Below are 20844 nucleotides of genomic sequence, written 5' to 3'. Positions count from 1 at the left end.
CCAGATAGTTTACATACATTGAATATAATATTAAAGTATCTGAATATTAAGCAGTGTTACTTCAGAAAGCTGAGATTAAAAAGACTATATAAACTGAAGTCGAACTCAGGTTTCTCTAATGACAAAGTTCTCTCCACTATTTCAAGCTGCTTCTCTACAACATATTGTACAAACAAAAACAGTGTTAAAACTGTTAGGAACAAAATGCTAAAAAATCTGAATTTGTTAGGTGTCTTTTCTTGTTTAACAGTGAATGTATTGAGAATAAAAGTAAATGATATGAAATTCTCAATAAATTCACATCACAATCACTATACCTAATTTCAAATTATTTATGCAAATGCCTCTGCATTAAATCAAAACATGAAATGCAAGACAGTCTGTTGAAAAACGGAGTTAGCTAAAAATAAATCAAAGAACAATAGATTACTCACATTAGTGTAAAACTGATAGTAATTTAGGCCCATTGGCACATTTTTCAGAAAGTGCCCTTTAAACTTTGTTAATTGCAAAATAACTAGATTGCCCACCTGCCATCATGACAGAGGCTTCTTGTTGCTTTTAATTCTGGAGAAGGAGGGAAAAGATGCAGCTGGCCCACCAGTATTTTTGGCTCAGACTCAAGCTGACCTGCTCTGCTCTGCCCTTTGCAGTTTGTTCATGGAGACAAAACTTCACCAAAATCCACCCTCAAAGTTTATAGGTTTCATTTGCAACAAGGTACCTGTGGTATAGTAGCACCCACATCAGGACAGGAATCAGAGACATATGCTCAAACCAAGATCCTGACACCTACTATCTGTATTTGAACTTCAGCTTTATCAGCCAAGAGGAGATAACATTAACCTTTATCACAGAGTTGTAAGGAGCAGTGAGCTAGCATATGTAAACTGACTTTCCCAAAATCAAATTGTTGTGGAATTATTTTTATTGCAGTTATAGACATATAGTGAACCCTATGTGATTGAATGTTCAGTGCTCCTTATTAATTTGATATCTACTCATCCTGATGAGATTCCAGTTCCTAGGTCAAGTTGATTTTTGGGTCAGTCGCATCCTCATATGTTCTACAGCTTGGTTGTCTTGTAATAGCCTCTTGTAGTCTTCAAAACAATCCACCTCATATATCTAATATTTTGAAAATTCAGAATATGAGCCCTGTATAAAATATATAGCCTTAAAATGTTCCAAAAATATCTAAAATTGGAGAATTATCACTTTCAAATAGAAAAGAGAAATGAGTATGTAACTAGAATTCTGAGACTCCTAAGAGTCAGCCTTAGACAAGTAGAGGGAGCAGAACCTATGCTATTAGATCTGTGAATGGAGTTCAGCCCTCCACTTACTGCTAGAGTAACTCCAGGTAAATGCGGACCTAACTGCTTTATCTGTTTTCTGATCTATATATGGAATGGAACTCATAATATCTACATCAATATTTTATTATGAGTGCTAAATTAGATCACATATATAAAGGTCCTGGTGTCCTGGCATATAACTGACTGTCAATATTAATCCCCTTTTCCATTAAGTTTAATAGACTACCATTAGTCCTTAGTCTCCAAATTTTGAAAAGGACTTTGAACTTTTTCATCCTTATCAATAACTACCCCATGTTTGTATAAGATAAAACTGTAAACGTTTTTCATAAGTTTACACATTCATCTGTGACAAGACTAAATCTTAATCAAGGATCTCAGTTTTTCAGTTAAGACCAAACCATAAATTCTCATGATTATAAATATATAATATACTGAATATTACATATAGTATAATACTTTTTAAAACATTTATATGGCAACATCTATACTATATAGACTACATGTATTACTCATATGTACTATATCTTTAAATACAAAAATCTCAGTAGGATGAAATTATCATCAATGAAAAGCAAAGAGAAGTGAGATCGAATGCAAACAAAAAAAATAGCTGATACATATCTCCATCAACTCATACTTAGAATAAGAGCTGTTTTTCAGTCATAAAAGGATGATGAATTGCTTACCCTTTTTATATTATTCTCTCCATCACAGTGAAAATATAAATGATGAATGCATGTATAATGTGGTTCAATTGTAATTGGCCCAAAATAAGCAATTCAGCAAAAGAGCAAAAACTGAAATTCAGTTCTTCAGGTTCCAAGTCCTGCACCATGACTTTCATGCTCCTAACACCTACATTCTAATTACACCCAATTAATGCAACAATCTCATTTCACTATCCCTCTGCTTATCTATGTTTTCACACAGGCAACTATGGAGAAAGTGGGATGGAAGCCTTCAAAGATATGTCAGCGAAGGAAGGGATTTGCATCGCCCACTCTTACAAAATCTACAGTAATGCAGGAGAGCAGAGCTTTGATAAGCTGCTGAAGAAGCTCACAAGTCACTTGCCTAAGGCCCGGGTGGTGGCCTGCTTCTGTGAGGGTATGACGGTGAGAGGTCTGCTGATGGCCATGAGGCGCCTGGGTCTAGCGGGAGAATTTCTGCTTCTGGGCAGGTGAGTGACAATAAGAAAATTTACATGGAGTTAATACCAGGAATTTGGCAGCACCAAAAGGTAGCTTTTAGTGTACAATAAAAAAAAATCTTTCAAAGCTTAATGTGTGCAGTGGAAATAGAGCTTAAATTTCATAACGCACCTGTGCCTGGAGAAAATCATGGAAAATAAGTAAACCCACCATGTGCTGATTAATAATAACAGGAATCAACAAATGAAGATGATGAATCTGTAAGTCCTAAAACACATGACTGTAAGGTAATGAAATGGATTTTTATATCCTTGAGTAATTCACTTGGAAAGTAAACATATCTCAAACTCCTAGTTGCTTTTTTTTTTCATATATTTTTTTTTATTTAAGTTCTAGGGTACATGTGCACAACGTGCAGGTTTGTTACATATGTATACTTGTGCCATGTTGGTGTGCTGCACCCATCAACTCGTCAGCACCCATCAACTCATCATTTATATCAGGTATAACTCCAAATGCCATCTCTCCCCTCTACCCCCTCCCCAAAATAGGCCCCGGTGTGTGATGTTCCCCTTCCAGAGTCCAGGTTCAGTCGTTCAATTGAAAAAGTCCAGATCTCATTGTTCAATTCCCACCTATGAGTAAGAACATGAGGTGTTTGGTTTTCTGTTCTTGCAATAGTTTGCTGAGAATGATGGTTTCCAGCTGCATCCATGTCCCTACAAAGGACATGAACTCATCCTTTCTTATGGCTGCATAGTATTCCATGGCGTATACGTGCCACATTTTCTTAATCCAGTCTGTCACTGATGGACATTTGGGTTGATTCCAAGTCTTTGCTATTGTGAATAGTGCCACAATAAACATACGTGTGCATGTGTCTTTATAGCAGCATGATTTATAATCCTTTGGGTATATACCCAGTAATGGGATGGCTGGGTCAAATGGTATTTCTAGTTCTAGATCCTTGAGGATTCGCCATACTGTTTTCCACAATGGTTGAGCCAGCTTACAATCCTACCAACAGTGTAAAAGTGTTCCTATTTCTCCACATCCTCTCCAGCACCTGTTGTTTCCTGATTTTTTAATGATTGCCATTCTAACTGGTGTGAGATGGTATCTCATTGTGGTTTTGATTTGGATTTCTCTGATGGCCAGTGACGACGAGCACTTTTTCATGTGCCTGTTGGCTGTATGCATGTCCTCTTTTGAGAAATGTCTATTCATATCCTTGGCCCACTTTTTGATGGGGTTGTTTGTTTTTTTCTCATAAATTTGTTTGAGTTCTTTATAGGTACTGGATATTAGCCCTTTGTCAGATGAGTAGATTGCAAAAATTTTCTCCCACTCTGTAGGTTGCCTGTTCACTCTGATGGTAGTTTCTTTTGCTGTGCAGAAGCTCTTTAGTTTAATTAGATCCCATTTGTCAATTATGGCTTTTGCTGCCGTTGCTTTTGGTGTTTTAGACATGAAGTCCTTACCCACGCCTATGTCCTGAATGGTATTACCTAGGTTTTCTTCTAGGGTTTTTATGGTATTAGGTCTAACATTTAAGTCTCTAATCCATCTTGAATTGATTTTCGTATAAGGAGTAAGGAAAGGATCTAGTTTCAGCTTTCTACTTATGGCTAGCCAATTTTCCCAGCACCATTTATTAAATAGGGAATCCTTTCCCCATGGCTTGTTTTTATCAGGTTTGTCAAAGATCAGATGGCTGTAGATGTGTGGTATTATTTCTGAGGGCTTTGTTCTGTTCCATTGATCTATATCTCTGTTTTGGTACCAGTACCATGCTGTTTTGGTTACTGTAGCCTTGTAGTATAGTTTGAAGTCAGGTAGCGTGATGCCTCCAACTTTGTTCTTTTGACTTAGGATTGTCTTGGCAATGCGGGGTGTTTTCATAGTTGCTTTTAGAACTGATTTTGAGAATGACTACATGAGTTTGGTTTATAATGTAGAATCATAGAATTTGGGATTTAGAAGTGAGGAATTTCTTTCAGAGCACATTTTTAAAGCATTAGAAAATGGGCTTGTTATTTTATATCACAAAAATGTCATTACCTTGCCTGGTCACCTACATTGCTTCTAGACAAGATACTAAAATATTAGCTTCCATAGAGGTTGACTTGAATTACCTGGATAATTCACTTGATTGACACAACTCAGCCCATTCCCTGTTGTTGTGGCTGAATCAGTGTATTAGTCAAATTCTCCAGAGAAATAAAACCAAAAGTATATACATATATAAAAAATGCATATATGTATATATGTGTGTGTATATATTTATATATGTATATATATGATTTACAAGGAATTGGTTCATGTGATTAAAGAGGCTGAGAAGTCACAAGATCTGCATTTGGCAAGCTAAAGACCCAGGAGAGCCAATGTGTGTTCCAATCCAAGTCCAAAGGTCTTAGAACCATGAGAGCTGATAATATTAAGTTCCAGTCTGAAAGCTGGTAGGCTTGCAATTCAAGATGAGCCAATGTTTCAGTCCAAGTCTGAAGGCTGAAAAAGACCAATGTCCATATCATGCTGTCAGGCAAAAAACATTACCTCTTAGCCTTTTAATACTATTCAGGTCTTCAGTTGATTGTTTGAAGTCTATCCATATTAGAGAGGGCAATCTGCTTTACTCAGTCTACTGTTTCAAATATTAATCTCATCCAAAACACTCTCACAGACACAGGCAGAATAATGTTTGGTAAAATGTCTGGGCACCCATAGCCCAGGCACTAGACACATAAAATTAACTATCATCACTAGTAAGACAACACCATAGTTTTGAATGTATGAATGAAGTGCACTTCTGAGATGGTAACACTAGAAGTTATAAGTGGTAGGGAAGCTGCTTCTTCATTGCATACCTTTAAAACATTATGTACCGTATATCTTTTTATTAACAGGTAGCCAATGTGAAGAACAGCAAAAAGTTTAGAAACCACTGCATCTTTCTCAGGATTTCTGCCCCAGATAGAGAGCCAAGTCACTTGTTACTAACTTTTGATGGCTTATTAAGGGAAATGTACTTCCTTCATTTTCCAAATGCTTAACTGTCCTTCTGTGATCAGACTTAGCTCCAGCTAGGATACATTTTATGATAGCCATTTTATGTACTCAATTCTGTTCTGTCTGATCTGATGGCAATAGATTGATAGGGCTATTTTGGTATGAGGCCACACATCCTTCAATAAAAATGATATTGAGTGAGATTCCTTTTTAATCAATGTCATATATTTTGTCAAAATCATCCCTAGTTGGCAGGAATGATGCATCAGTTAGTTTTATGCAACCCAGGAACATGCCAACTGCCAATATTCTCATACTGTATTCTGAAGTGCAGTGTTACCACAGCAGTAAAAAGATCAGAAAGGAAAAAAGTCTGGCTTTAAGTAGTTCTGTTTTTCTGATAGGGAATAAAGAATTCCATGATTCCTATCTGCTCCATTTGCCAGCATTAGTAAGAAAAATCAGCAGCATTTGTTTTCAGTCATACGGTATATTTTCCAAAAAGCAAATGTTCTTTATCCCATGTACACTAAGTAAATAGATTGGTTTTTACAGTATTTGCCATTGTCCATCTATGATTTTATTTCCAGAAGCATTGCAAAATTTTATATTTTGTGTATTTTAAAATTTATTTTGTATATGATAAACACAGAGTTCTTTCCATATAGTTTAATTAATGGAATACTAAATTTATAGCCTTTAGTTAGATTTTTTATCCCCCCATTAACTGGTTATGTAGTAATTCAACATTTACTTGAACATCAATTCATCTCACTTTTAAGCAGTTTTGTTAGGTCTTCTTTACTCCAAATTTTAAAAATATCTTCCTGTAGTTTCTGCCTCTTGGCCCATGTTTTTTGTTTGTTTGTTTGTTTGTTTTTGTTTTGTTTTGTTTTTTTCCTCTCTCTCTAAAAGTAACATGTGATATTCTTTCAAATATTTGGGAGCAACAGTGTGGTCCTCAGTACTCTCCAACTTCTCTTTGAAATATCCCAACTTCTTCCAGCTATCTTAGTGAGATGGCACTGTGGGTGTTAATAAACTACTTATCAGAACCATTTATAGGATCATTTATCAAATACTTTGTGCCAATTACTGTGCTAAGCACTTTACATGTACTGTTTCATTTAACCATTAAGTTGACAAATGTTGAGTGTTTAGTATATGTTAAAGTGCTTGAAATAAATCAGTGAATAAAAGAAACAATAATTATTGCCCTTACAAAACTTACAGATAAGTTAGTTAGAGGGTCATATAAGTGTTATGAAAAAATCCCACATCTAAGAACAACCTAAATATTAAGTACTATTGTATTTTATACACAAGAGCTCTAAGTAAGACTCAGTAAATATTGATGTGTGAAACGGAACAGAAAAGCAAAAGTTAATAGTTGTAAGAAAAAGTTTACATCTACTAACTCTAATTTTACAAATGAGGAAACTGATACCTCCAAAATTTGGATGATGTGCTTAAGGTCACCAATTACCCAACTACCATAACTTATAATCCAGTGTTCTTTTCTACTAATTTGTCTTCTATAGAGTAGAAACAGAGGGAAAGTTATTATTTGATAGCAAACCCCAGGTTCTACATAGAACCTGGGTTTATTTTTTTAAAATTGTAGATAATTCAAATTTTAATTTTAATTAGTATTTTATATCAATGTTACCTCCTTAAAATTTTTATTTAGTTCACCTTGTAACTTCTTTCAGCATTCTAGTGTTATTTTATTTACATATATTCTGCAAACCTCTCTTTTTTCTCCTTCTCTTCCCCAAATCAAACTTGAATGAATGGCTTTAGGAACTAGAAGTAAAAGCTATGTGTAAAAAAAATAAAAGGCTATATTTAGAGCCTACTAGTAGGTTCACATTTAATAGCTGTATTTACTTATAAATTTCTCCAACTGCCTTAGGTCAACCATGTTTAATAGGTCATTCAACTTAGGTGCTTGGCAGGACTAAGGCAACTCTGCTGCTGAGACAACTTCATCCATCAACACATCTCACCATCTGTGCTGCACATGGATAGAATGTTTGAATGATACAGACCTGGCCACTAGGTCTTTCTTTCCGTTTGAGCTGTGGGTAATCTGCTGTCTCATTGCAAATAAAAATATCCTGTTCAGGTCGCTGAAATAGTCTTGCTAAATACTTTGGCTCTGACACCTGGCTGAGATCAATAATCTGAACAGTAATGGCATTTCATAAGGGGCTTATTTTCTAGAATGAATATACTGTCTTAGTTCTGGATCTGGGAGAGAATTACTTGAAATATATTATTTAAAAGTTAGACATTTAAATAAGACTTGGAAACAAGAACTAGTTTTTAGCAAATTAACTACTGAAAGATAGTTTTATTTGATCTATAATTAACTTTATTTGAATAATTGGAGAATTTCCATTTTTTAATGCGATGACCATTACAAAGCCACAAAAAGGACATGTACTTAACTTTCAAAAGTACTTGGGGATTATAAGTAGCATTTCTTAGTGAGAGGTCAATCTACATCAATATTTTTCAAAATGGAAATGATAAGACCTTACTGTGAGAAATAACTCTGCCAATGAAATTACAGTTTTTCTAGTCAAACTATCTTAGTAGCTATTCTGCAGAGGTAGATATTATTCTTTATCTTTATATGTAGCTAGAATGTCTATTTCAAATTAAGTCATTTTCATACAAGTATGCAGGCATTCCTTGGAGAAAATGTGGGTTTGACTTCAGACCACCACAATAAAACAATATCACAATAAAAATCATACAAATTTTTTTATTTCCCAATTCAGATAAAAAGTGGGCTGGGCGCTGTGGCTCACGCCTGTAATCCCAGCACTTTGAGAGGCAGAGGCAGGTGGATCACGAGGTCAAGAGATCAAGACCATCCTGGCTAACACGGTGAAACCCCGTCTTTACTAAAAATGGGAAAAATTAGCCAGGCGTGGTGGCGTGTGCCTGTAGTCCCAGCTACTCAGGAGGCCGAGGCAGGAGAATGACGTGAACCCGGGAGGCACAGGTTGCAGTGAGCCAAGACTCTGCCACTGCACTCTAGCCTGGGCGACAGAGTGAGACTCTGTCTCAAAAAAAGAAAAAAAAAAAAGTATCTTTATACTATACTGTAGCCTAATAAGTGCACAGTAGAATTATGTCTAAAAATATATAAAACTTAATTCAAACATACTTTATTGCTAAAAAAAAAAAAAAAAAAAGGCAAGCGGTCATCTGGGCCTTCAGTGGGTTAGATTCTTTGTGCTAGTTGAGGGTCTTGCCTCGATGTTGGTATATGCTGACTGATTAGGGTGGCAATTGCTGAAGGTGGCGGGGGCTGTGGCAATTTCTTAAAATAAGACAACAATGAAGTTTGCCACATCAAATGAATGTTCCTTTCACAAAAGGAAGTGGTATTTATCTGTAGCATGAAATGTTGTTTGATGGCATTTTACCCGCATTAGAATTGCTCTTAAAATTAGAGTCAGTCCTTTCAAATTCTGTCACTGCTTTATCTACTAAGTTTAGGTAACAGTCCAAATTCTTTGTTGTCTTTTCAAAAATGTGATAGCAACTTCACCAGAGTATATTTCACCTCAAGAAACCACTTTCTTTGCTGATCTATAAGAAGCAACTCCTCATCCATTTAAGATTTATCATGAGATTGTAGGAGTTCAGTCCCATCTTTATACTCACTTTCTAATTCTAGTTCTCCTGCTCTTTCCACTACATCTTCAGTTACTTCCTTGACTGGAAGTACTGGAACACCTCCAAGTCATCCATGAGGGTTGGAATCACTTCTAAACTCCTGTTGTTGATACTTTGAGCTTCTCCCATGACTCATGAATGGTCTTAATGACACCTAGAATGGTGAATCCTTTCCAGAAGGTTTCCAACTTGCTTTGCTCATATCTGTCTGAGGGATTACCACCTATGACAATTATGCCTTATGAAATGTATTTTAGAAATAATAAGACATGAAAGTCAAAATTACTTGTTGATTCATATTCTGCAGAATGGATATTGTGTTAGTAGGCATGTAAGCAACATTAAACTCCATGTATGTCTCTATCAGACCTCTTGGCTGGCCGGGCACATTGTCAATTATTAGCAGTAGTACTTTGGAAGGATTTGTGTGTGTGTGTGTGTATGTGTGTGTATATATGAGTAGCAATTCTCAAAAGTAAACTTAAAATATTCAGTAAACCATGCTGTAAAGAGATGTGTTGTCACCCAGGCTTTGCTTTTTCATTTTTAGAAAACAGTCATAAATTTAGCATAATTCATAAGTTTCCTAGTCTTCTCAGAATGGAAATGAGTATTGGCTTCTACTTCAAGTCACCAGTTTTATTATCTACTCATAGAAGAGTTAGCCTGTCCTTTGACAATTTGAAGCAAGGCCTTAACTTCTCCTCTCTAGCTGAGAAAGTGTTAGATGGCATCTTCTTCCATTAAAAAAAAAAAAAAAAAAAAAGGCTGTTTGGTCTACATTGAAAATATGTTGTTGAAGTTTCTCTATCAGTCTGCACTTGCTGCTTCACCCAGCACTTTTATGTTATAGAGACAATTTCCTTCCTTCAACCTCATGAAATAACCTCTGCTAGCTTAACACATCTTCTGTAGCTTCCTCCCCTCTCTCAGCCTTTATAGGATTAAAGAGAGTTGAAGTCTTGCTCTTGATTAGAATTTTGGTTTACAAGAATGTTGTGGCTGACTTGATCTATCAAGACCATGAAAACTTTCTCCATATGAACAATAAGGCTGTTTCTGTTTCTTATCATTTCTGTATATTCACAACTTGGCTGATTTTGCAACAGGCCTAATTTTTGGACTATATTTGCTTCCACCATACCTTCTTCATTAAGTATAATCATTTCTAGCTTTTAAAGTGAGAGACTTACAATTCTTCCTTTCACTTGAGCATTTAGCCATTGTAGGGCTATTGATTAGCCTAATTTCTATATTGTTGTGTCTTTAGGGATAGGGAGGCCTACGGAGAGGGAGAGAGACAGAAGTACAGCCAGTGGGTGGGACCATCAGAACATACTACCCTCATTACTGTCTTATATGGGCACAGTTTGTGATTCCCCAAACCAATTACAACAGTAGCATGTTCCTAACGCATAGATAATAAATGTCTGAAGTGATGGATACGTTTATTACCCTGATTTGATCCTTATATATTGTATACATTTATGGAAATATCACACTTTATGTCATAAATGTATATAATTATCATGTAAATTGAAATAATAATACAAGCAAAAAAGATCACTGATTGCAGATCACCATAACAGATATAATAATAATGAAAAAGTTTGAAATATTGCAAGAATTAACAAAATTACACAAAATGAGACCATGCCATTGGAAAAATAGTGCCAATAAATGTATAGGACAGAGTTGCCAACTAACCTTCAATTTCTAGAAAATGCAGTATCTGCAGAGTTACAATAAAATCAAGTGCATTAAAAAGGCATGCCCATAATTTTGTTCCACTGGGTCATTCAATGTCATCAATTTGTAGTATGGGATAAAAGTTAACAATAGGAATGATAGTACCTTTACTGAGGTCATTGGGAAATGTCAGATATGAAGTAGACAGCAGATCATGAGTTCAGTTTTGGATAAGTGGAGTTCAGATACATTTCTTTATTATTATTATTATTATACTTTAAGTTCTAGGGTACATGTGCACAACGTGCAGGTTTGTTACATATGTATACATGTGCCATGTTGGTGTGCTGCACCCATTAACTCATCATTTACATTAGGCATATCTCCTAATGATATCCCTGCCCCCTCCCGACACCTCACAACAGGCCCCAGTGTGTGATGTTCCCCTTCCTGTGTCCAAGTGTTCTCATTGTTCAGTTCCCACCTATGAGTAAGAACATGCAGTATTTGGTTTTCTGTCCTTGTGATAGTTTGCTGAGAATGATGGTTTCCAGCTTCATCCATGTCACTACAAAGGACATGAACTCACAATTTTTTATGGTTTCATAGTATTCCATGGTGTATATGTGCCACATTTTGTTAATCCAGAGTCCAGGTACATTTCAAAGATAAAAGTAGTCTACTAGGTAGGAGAATATGTAAGTTGGGAGCTCAGAAGAGACATACAGGCTGTAAATAGAACTGAGAGAATCATCAGGATACTATCAAATCAAGGACGTATTTGTTAAAATTAAGAGAGGAATTCTAAGAAATTATCTTTGAGGGACCTCAGCATTTAGGTTGAAGAAGAAAAGAAAAAGATGAATTCTAAATCAGAGACAGGAACAGGCAAATCCAGAGATGTAGACGGGAAACCAAGAGTATTGTGTCATCCAAGCTGATGGAAGAGAGTATTTACAGGCAAGACCACAGGGTCAACTGAATTTAGGAGATCAAGTGAAGATAATACTGAAATGGTCATTTGGATTTATTGAGGTGGAGAGAATTGGCAATTTAACAAGGCATGGCTGAATAGATTAATAAAAGCAGATTAACAAAGGAGTGGCTAAGAACTGAGTAGAAGGTGAAAAAATGAACCCATGACATATAAGCCAGTATTTTGGTAAGTTCAAGTAATAAGGAATGAAGAATGAAATCTACAGTTCACCCTTGAACAACATGAGTTTGAACTGTGCAGGTCTCCATATACAGATTTTTTTTTTCAATTGATATGTTGAAATTTATTTTTGAGATTTGCAATAATTTGGACAAACTCACAGACAAACTATGTTGCCTAGGATTATTTTTTAAAAATAAGAAAATATGTGTCATAAATGAATATAATATTTACATATACTATTTTATCATTTACTACCATAAAATCTACACCAATCGGCCGGGCGCGGTGGCTCAAGCCTGTAATCCCAGCACTTTGGGAGGCCGAGGCGGGCGGATCACAAGGTCAGGAGATCGAGACCACAGTGAAACCCCGTCTCTACTAAAAAAATACAAAAATATTAGCCGGGCGCGGTGGCGGGCGCCTGTAGTCCCAGCTACTCAGGAGGCTGAGGCAGGAGAATGGCGGGAACCCGGGAGGCGGAGCTTGCAGTGAGCCGAGATCGCGCCACTGCACTCCAGCCTGGGCAACAGCGTGAGACTCCGTCTCAAAAAAAAAAAAAAAAAAAAAAAAAAAATCTACACCAATCTATTATAAAAAGTTAAAATTTATCAAAACGTTTGTGCACACTTATGAGCCATTCCTGATTAAGAGGAAACAAAGTAAAGATTTACTATTAAATCATAACTACATAAAATTAACTGTAGTACATGTTGTACTACTGTAATAATTTCAAAGCCACCTCCTATTGATATTGCAATGATTTCAAGTATTGTGAGTATCTGCTTAAATCACAGTTTGAGGCTAATCATCTCCCTGTGAACAGTTCATTTCAGCAGTAAATCACACATCACAGTAAAAAGCTATTGTTCCTGGTTATTGCATTTTTTTTTATCGTGTCTCATGCAATACTGTGAACCTTAAATAACACCATGGGAACCAAAGTGTCAGTAGTGATGCTGGAAGTACTCCCAAGAAGAAGAGAAAAGTCATGATATCACAAGAAAAAGTTGAATTGCTTAATATGTACTGTATATTGAAATCTGCAGCTGCAGATGCCCTTCATTTCAAAATAAACAAATCCAGCATAAGGAAAGACCACTGTAATGAAAAAAAAAAAAGGAAATGTATGAAACCATCCCTGTGGTTACACCAACAGGTGTGAAAACCTCACTGTTCTGGGGAAATACCTTTTTATGTAATTTTGAAAATGCAGCTTTTATGTAGGTGCAGGATTGAGTATAATAAAGGTATACATATAGAGTCTAATATTATTCAAGATAAAGCAGTCATTAAAGGATGACTTACTCAAAAGGAAGGTGAAGGATCTAAAGCTAGAGAATTTAATGCTAGCAAAAGATGATTTGATAATTTTACAAAGATACTTGGCTTAAAAATTGTCAAGATAATGAGAAAGACAGCTTCTGTTGCCCAAGCAGCAGCAGACAAGTTCCAAAACACCATTAAGAAAACCACTGAGGAGAAGGAACATTTGCTGGAACAGGTTTTTAATGTGTGTCAAAGTGCTCTATTCTGTACAGAAAAACACCACAAAGAATATGTATTAGTAAAGAAGAGAAGTGAACACTAGGAAGGAATAAGCTAACCCTTCTGTATTGTGATAAATACAGTCAGGTTTATTATGATCATGACTTCTCTTATCTACAAAGTTGCTCATCTCCTAGCATTGAAGGGAAAAGATGAGCATCAGCTACCAGTCTTTTGGTTGTACAAGAAGACCTGGACATTGAGAACTATTTTCCTTGATAGGTTCCATCAGCACTTTGTCCCTGAAGTCATGAAGTACCTGGCTTGTAAGGACTGCCTTATAAAGTTCCTTTGCTATTGAACAATGCCCCTTACCGCCCAGAACCTCATGAGTTCAACATGGAAATATCTACTTGCCCCTAGACACAAAGTCTCTAATTCAGCCTCTAGATTAGGGGTCATAAGGACCATAAAAGCTCATTACACGGAGTACTCTATGGAAAGTATCATCAACGGTTTGAAGAGTATCCAAACAGAGACAACATCATGAAAGTCTGGAAAAATTATACCACTGAAGATACAATTGTTGTTATGGAAAAAAGCCCTGAAAGCCATCAAGCCTGATACAATAAATTCCTGCTGAAGAAAACTGTTTCCAGATGTTGTGTATCACTTCACAATATTTATGATAGAGCCAGTTAAGGAAATAATGAGATCATGGGTATGGAAAAAAAAGGTGGGAGTGAAGGGTTTCAGAATATGGATCTTGGAGAAATTCAAGCGCTAACAGACATCACACTACCAGAATTAACAGAAGATGATTTTGATGGAGATGAGTGCTTTTGGACCAGTGCCAGATGAGGAGGAAGATGATGTTGAAGTAGTGTCAGAAAGCAAATTGACATTACATACTCTGGCAGGAAGATTTCAGTTATTCAAGACAGCTTTTGACTTATTTTATGACATAGTCCTTTCTATGATACAGGCATTGAAATTAAAGTTAATAGTGGAAGAAGGCTTGGTACTGTACAGAAACATTTTTAGAGAAATGGAAAAGAAAAAAAAGGCAGAAATTACAATGCATTTCCTTTAATGTGTTAAGTTAAACCAAATGTGCTTGCCTCTCCTGTCTCCCATCTCATCCACTTCTTCTGCCACTGCCACCCCTGAAACAGCAAGACCAACCCCTTCCCTTCCTCTTCCCCATCAGCCTACAGTGTGAAGACAATTAGGATGAAAACCTTTATGACGATCCACATCTACTTCATGAATAGTAAATATATATTTTTCTTCCCTATGAGTTTCTTGATAACATTTCTTCATCTTGCTTACTTTAATATAAGAATACGGTATATAATGCATACAACATACACAAATATGTGTTAATCAACTGATTATGTTATTTGTAAGGATTTGGGTCAACAGTAGGTCATTAGTAGTTAAGATTTAGGAGAGTCAAAAGTTAGGCCAGGCACAGTGGCTCAAGCCTGTAATCCCAGCACTTTGGGAGGCCGAGATGGGCGGATCACAAGGTCAGGAGATTGAGACCATCCTGGCTAACACGGTGAAACCCTGTCTCTACTAAAAAATACAAAAAACTAGCCAGGCGAAGTGGCAGGCGCCTCTACGTAGTCCCAGCTAGCAGGAGGCTGAGGCAGGAGAATGGCATAAACCCTGGAGGCGGAGCTTGCAGTGAGCTGAGATCCGGCTACTGCACGCCAGCCTGGGCAACAGAGTAAGACTCCGTCTCAAAAAAACCACAAAGTTATATGTAGATATTTGACTGTGTAGCATGATGTCGCCTCTAACTCCTGCATTGTTCAAGGACTGACTGTATATTTAAAGTGAAAATAAGGTAAAGAGAGATTTTTTAACATTAACGTTTTATTTATCGCCAAAGATGTAATTTATGATCATGAAAAATAATTTAAATGGTGAACAAAATGTATAGTGAAAATCACTTGTATTTCTATGTCGACTCATGGTATTATTAAATCATTTGCTATTTGATAATATTATGAATGAAAATTACATCATAATGTTTTAATTTGTAGTTTTAAAATTAAGAGTAAGATAGTAAATATTTTCGTATGTCAAGTGACATGTATCTCTATGTCCTAAAAGCTACGTATCCATGTACTAAAATCATTTTATTTTTGTTTAGTTTTCCTTATTGATTTCTTTTTTTTTTTTTTTTTTTTTTTTTTTTTTTTTTTTTGAGACAGAGTCTCTTTCTGTTGCCCAGGCTGGAGTGCAGTGGCGCGATTTCGGCTCACTGCAAGCTCCGCCTTCTGGGTTCACGCCATTCTCCTGCCTCAGCCTCCCGAGTAGCTGGGACTATAGGTGCCCACCACCACGCCCAGCTAATTTTTTTTTTTTTTTTTTTTTTTTGTATTCTTAGTAGAGAAGGGATTTCACTGTGTTAGCCAGGATGATCTCAATCTCCTGACCTCATGATCCGCCCGTCTTGGTCTCCCAAAGTGCTGGGATTACAGGCGTGAGCCATCGTGCCCGGCCTCCTTATTGATTTCTAAAAACTTTATAAATTAAGGAAGGTAGCTCATTGGAATATGTTGAAAATATTTTACTCTTGTCATTTAATTTGGACTTTATGATCTTCAGACAATACCAAGCTTTATAATTTTTAGATTTTTAAAATTTATGATATATAGTATCTGTATCTTGCATGAAAGGTCAGTTGTTTATTTAATTGGTTAATTTTGGTATCCAGGTAGGATAGGTAATTTAATGAATGAAAAGTGGGTTATGAATAGTATAAAATTCATAAAAATGTGGGAATTGGTGGCATTTAAAGTCCAGGTAGAGGAAACCAACTGAGAAGATGTACTACAGAACCAGAACTGAAATTTAAAAATGTGTTGGGGCATATACAGCTTAAATGTTTAGAAATAGAAAAATCACTTGATGGCCTTTCTTCCTACATTTGGAGGCAAGTGGAGAAGGAAGTTTGTGTGTGTATATGTGTGTGTGTGGAGCATAAGGGGTGTGACAGTGGGTTGAGAAACAGTTGAGATTGGAAACCAGGAAAACTATACTGCTAATAAGTGGTTTCATTTATTATTTTTTAAAGATATTACTCCATCTGTTATAAACAATGAAAAGAGAAAGATTTCATTAAACTGTAATGCAAGATATTTGTAAAATAAGACCAAATTTAACATTTGTAACTGTAGAGTCACATAAAGTATTATATTAAATTCTCACTGTTAGGGATTTAAAGGTTCATTAAACAATAGCCCTTTTCTCAAATTAAATACCAGCAAGAAGTCATGGAGTTAGTATATATTAGCTAAATGAAAACCAAATCTTTGATCTGTGACCAAATATTCTTCTCCATCCCCACAGTCACAGACAGGGCTGCACAATCACAGGACTTGCCTGCTTTAATAAATAGCTTTCAGAAGGACAAGAGAAAAACTCTTAGGTTCAGAGAACAGACTGCTCCATAAAAAGAAGAGATGGAGTCATACACACTCAACTCCTTTTCCAGTTTCACCAGACAGGTGAGTCACTATCCCCAGAAGAGATAGTAGGAAGATGGTGGAATGAAGCTGTGTGTTTACCTTTAATGCTTTTCCCTCCTGGAGCATAAAAGTCCCCCTCAAACACCCCTATTAAAATGTAAAGAATGAGATATTTCTTTTATTTTTCACAAGTCCCTTCTGAAGTGAATAATATTAACCTAACTTTACAGATGAAGAATCTGAAACTCAGAGACGTTACTTGTCTTTTTTTTTTTTTTTTTTTTTTTTTTTTGAGACGGAGTCTCACTCTGTCGCCCAGGCTGGAGTGCAGTGGCGCAATCTCAGCTCACTACAAGCTCCGCCTACTAGGTTCACGCTATTCTCCTGCCTGAGCCTCCTGAGTAGCTGGGACTACAGGCACCCAGCCATTTTTTTGTATTTTTAGTAGTAGGGGTTTCACCATGTTAGCCAGGTTGGTCTCGATCTTCTGACCTCGTGATCCGCCCGCCTCGGCCTCCCAAAGTGCTGGAATTACAGGCATGAGTCACCGCGCCCGGGCGACGTTACTTATGTCTTTAAAGGCAACTCTGCTTGCTAGATAAACAGCTGAAATTTAAATAATAGCAGTTGCCTTGGGAGGTGCTGTAGGTCTGACAACTGAAAATGAATAGAGGCCTTTGATGTTATTGGATGAAGAAGCATTCCTATGTCCAGGATGAAACCAACCCAGGACTTTGAAGCTCTCTTCTAATACTAGAGCTTGTGCTTTAAAGTAATCTGAATCTCAAAGTGTCCTGGTGGCTTTGAGATTGACTGCACTGCGAACATTTGTTTAGATAAATATTTTTAAAATGTTGATGATAATAATCACTTTTTATAGTGTGATCTTTATTTAGCAAGCACTGTTCTAAGTGGTTGATCTTCATGTATTAATTTATTGACTTTTTATAGCAATTCTATTTGTAAGCTATTATTATTCACTTCATTTTATAGCTGAAGAAACCGAGACACAGAGAGACAACTAATTTGCTCAAGGTCCCACAGGCAATAAATGGCAGTGAGAATATTAGAAGGCAACCTGTATCCTAAACCATTCTGGAAAACCATCTCTGGATCTTGGATAATCCTCAATTTCAGTAATAAATTTTGCCCTTACAGTATAAGATAATATATCTTTCTCTATTTTCAAGAGAGATAATTTAAACAAAGGAAAATATGGAATTAAAGATGATTCTGAAAATGTTTCTTTTTTAAAAAAAATAAGGTTAAGAAACCAGAAGCAATTATACTTTCTGTAATCAAAAAAATTTAATAATTAGATGGACTATTCAAACTGCACTTTCATTTTCCCAGGAAACTAAACTTTTTGATGAAACTTTAGTTTTTAGTAAACAGGAAAGTTTGAAGTTGCTTTATAAGTGTGTGTAAACATCTGTGGACAATCAAAGACAAACAGTATTATTCTGTGCTGAACTCAGGTCAAAAACATTTGCTCTTTATTGTTTTCTAGATTTCTTTTATTTATTTATTTATTTTTTTGAGACAGAGTCTTACTCTGTCACTCAAGCTGGAGTGCAGTGGCAGTATGTCAAGTCACTGCAGTCTCTGTCTCCTGGCTTGAAGCAATTCTTCATCCTTAGCCTCCCAAGTAGCTGTGATTACAGGCAGGCACCACCATGCCCAGTTAATTTTTGTATATTTTTTAGTAGAGATGGGGTTTTGCCATTTTGGCCAGGTTGGTTCAAACTCCTGACTTCAAGTGACCTCAGCTTCCCAAAGTGCTGAGATTACAGGCATGAGCCACCACACCTAGCCCATTTTCTAGAAGATTGACATGATTTGGTAGAATTAACAGAAGATGTGAACTATCATACATATATATATACACACACACACATTTATATACACATATATACATGTGTCTATTTCTATTAGTTGGTGGGCATTGTGATAAATCATACTAAAAACAGTAACTGATTAACTGAGTGAGGCCCATCAGCTGAATTCTATTTTTGTAAGATAGTTTCATTGAAACACAGTTGCATTCATTGACATAATGTCTATGGCTGCCTTGGGGCTATAATTGCAGAACTGAACAGTTTTAATAGAAATCATATGTCCCACAGAGCCTGAAATATTTAACATCTGACCCTTTACAGGAGAGGTTTGCTACCTGATCCAGAGTTTTTTCATCTGTGAAGATGAATATGCTTGTATACATAGCAGTATTAAGGTTAAGTTTTCAATATTATTCAAAAGTAGTCATGTTTTGCACATAAACTCCACCTTTTTTTCAATTCTTCTTGAGGTTTAAGGGCTTCTGATGGGTTATGAGATCAGAGAGTCTTAGGAGTGTTTGTTGGAGTTGAGGGTACAGGCTTGAATGCCGTGATTCTCAGTGGGGAGGAGACCCAGAACAAAGGAGCTTTCTTTGACTTCAGCATCCTGGAACATAATATTCAAAGCAGTTGCCACAGGCAGTGCATTTGAACTACCTCCTCATTCAACCCTAAGTGATTTAATTTTACCTAAAATAAAAGAATGTGCTAAGTTTAATAAGAAAGGTACTCTTTGGGTATAAATATTAGTCTTTTTAATACAGTTATTTTTACACCTCTCATTTGCTAAATTGTTTCAATAATATGGATTAAAAATGCTTCTTTTCTTTTTTTCCTCATCCCATCGTCCCCACTTTCCTCAGAGTTGTTTTTTCTGTAAAACAAATTTAATTGTGTCATCCTTCTGCAAAATGATCTTAGTTTACTCCCCTTTGCCATCATATTCCACTCCATAATTTGGCATATACTACATGGCCTAAAATCTGCCAATCTCTTCCTATTATACCCAGAGGTGAGATTTAAAATATTTAACAACTAGTAAGATGTGGATCCAATCAAAACAAATGCAAGTCATAACCAATGGGTTAATTCATGCTGATGCATACCAGCCAAATATCAGAACTGACGCACTTCTGCATCTTCCAACTGCTATGTCTTCACCTATTCTATCTCAAAATGCTTACAATTCTCTGAACATGTCTAGCTTACAGTGTAACTTACACTATTTTCTCTCTGGAATTACTTCCGTTCTTTTACCTATATACTCAGGTTTATATATCAGGTTTATCAAGTGAGACATTTCCCGGCAGTTTGGAAGACATCCTGAACTGCAGTAGGACTTCCACAGACTCCTTAAAAAATCCCTGTGACTTTTCACTTTTATTTTCCTGTTTTCTTCTTTTTCCTCTTACACTAGAATATAAGCTCCTTGAAAGTGTGGGTAAAGGTTTATAAATCTTCATACCTTTCATACCTAACATATTATAGGTATTTTAGAATGGCTGAAACTGCAGGGGAAAGAAAAACAAATTGGCAGTTATAGAGACAGAGAAAAACGATTTTCTTTAACTACAGTCAGACTAAGTAAAAGGCAGGATTTTCAAACCTAAAAGTGAAAAAGCAGACTAAATGTTTATGTTTCTCTGCAAGGAAGACAGCTAAAAGTCTCCTGGTGGAGAACAGGGGTTACTCCCTAGGACACCCATTCCATGAGTTTATGACAGGTCTATTTCATAACTTTTCTTACAGAATGGTGAATTTCTGGCCTTTGCAAAACACATCTGAAGAAATTAGCACTTTCCATGAGGCTTTAAACATGCATTCAACTAATCAATCACTTGCAATAGAAAAAGTCAAATTGTTAGTAAAGTGATGAGACAAGGAAGACCAGATACATTCTTGGACACATGTCTGTGCTGTTTTAAAGGAAGCCTTCATAGGTTTTATTTCCTTACAAAGTCAGGGAAAACACATTTAGTTTCTTCAGTACTCTGACTTCATATTATT

The 20844-nt window shown here is 36.2% G+C and overlaps 1 protein-coding gene across 11 annotated transcripts in view; it reads left to right on the top strand.

Annotated features, from left to right (window-relative positions):
* LOC105468894 (glutamate metabotropic receptor 5) overlaps positions 1-20844 on the top strand; it is a 580105-nt gene that overhangs the window by 225151 nt on the left and 334110 nt on the right. For all 11 annotated transcript variants that reach the window (XM_024788821.2, XM_011719375.2, XM_011719379.3 and 8 more), the window contains one exon: positions 2253-2502. In XM_024788821.2, coding sequence (XP_024644589.1) covers positions 2253-2502 — 250 coding nt within the window. The remainder of the gene's footprint in view (positions 1-2252; positions 2503-20844) is intronic.

The sequence above is a fragment of the Macaca nemestrina genome, chromosome 12, assembly GCF_043159975.1.
Source record: "Macaca nemestrina isolate mMacNem1 chromosome 12, mMacNem.hap1, whole genome shotgun sequence".
Taxonomy (NCBI): domain Eukaryota; kingdom Metazoa; phylum Chordata; class Mammalia; order Primates; family Cercopithecidae; genus Macaca; species Macaca nemestrina.
Note: the sequence above shows the minus strand (reverse complement) of the source record. Positions and strands in the feature narration are given on the sequence as shown.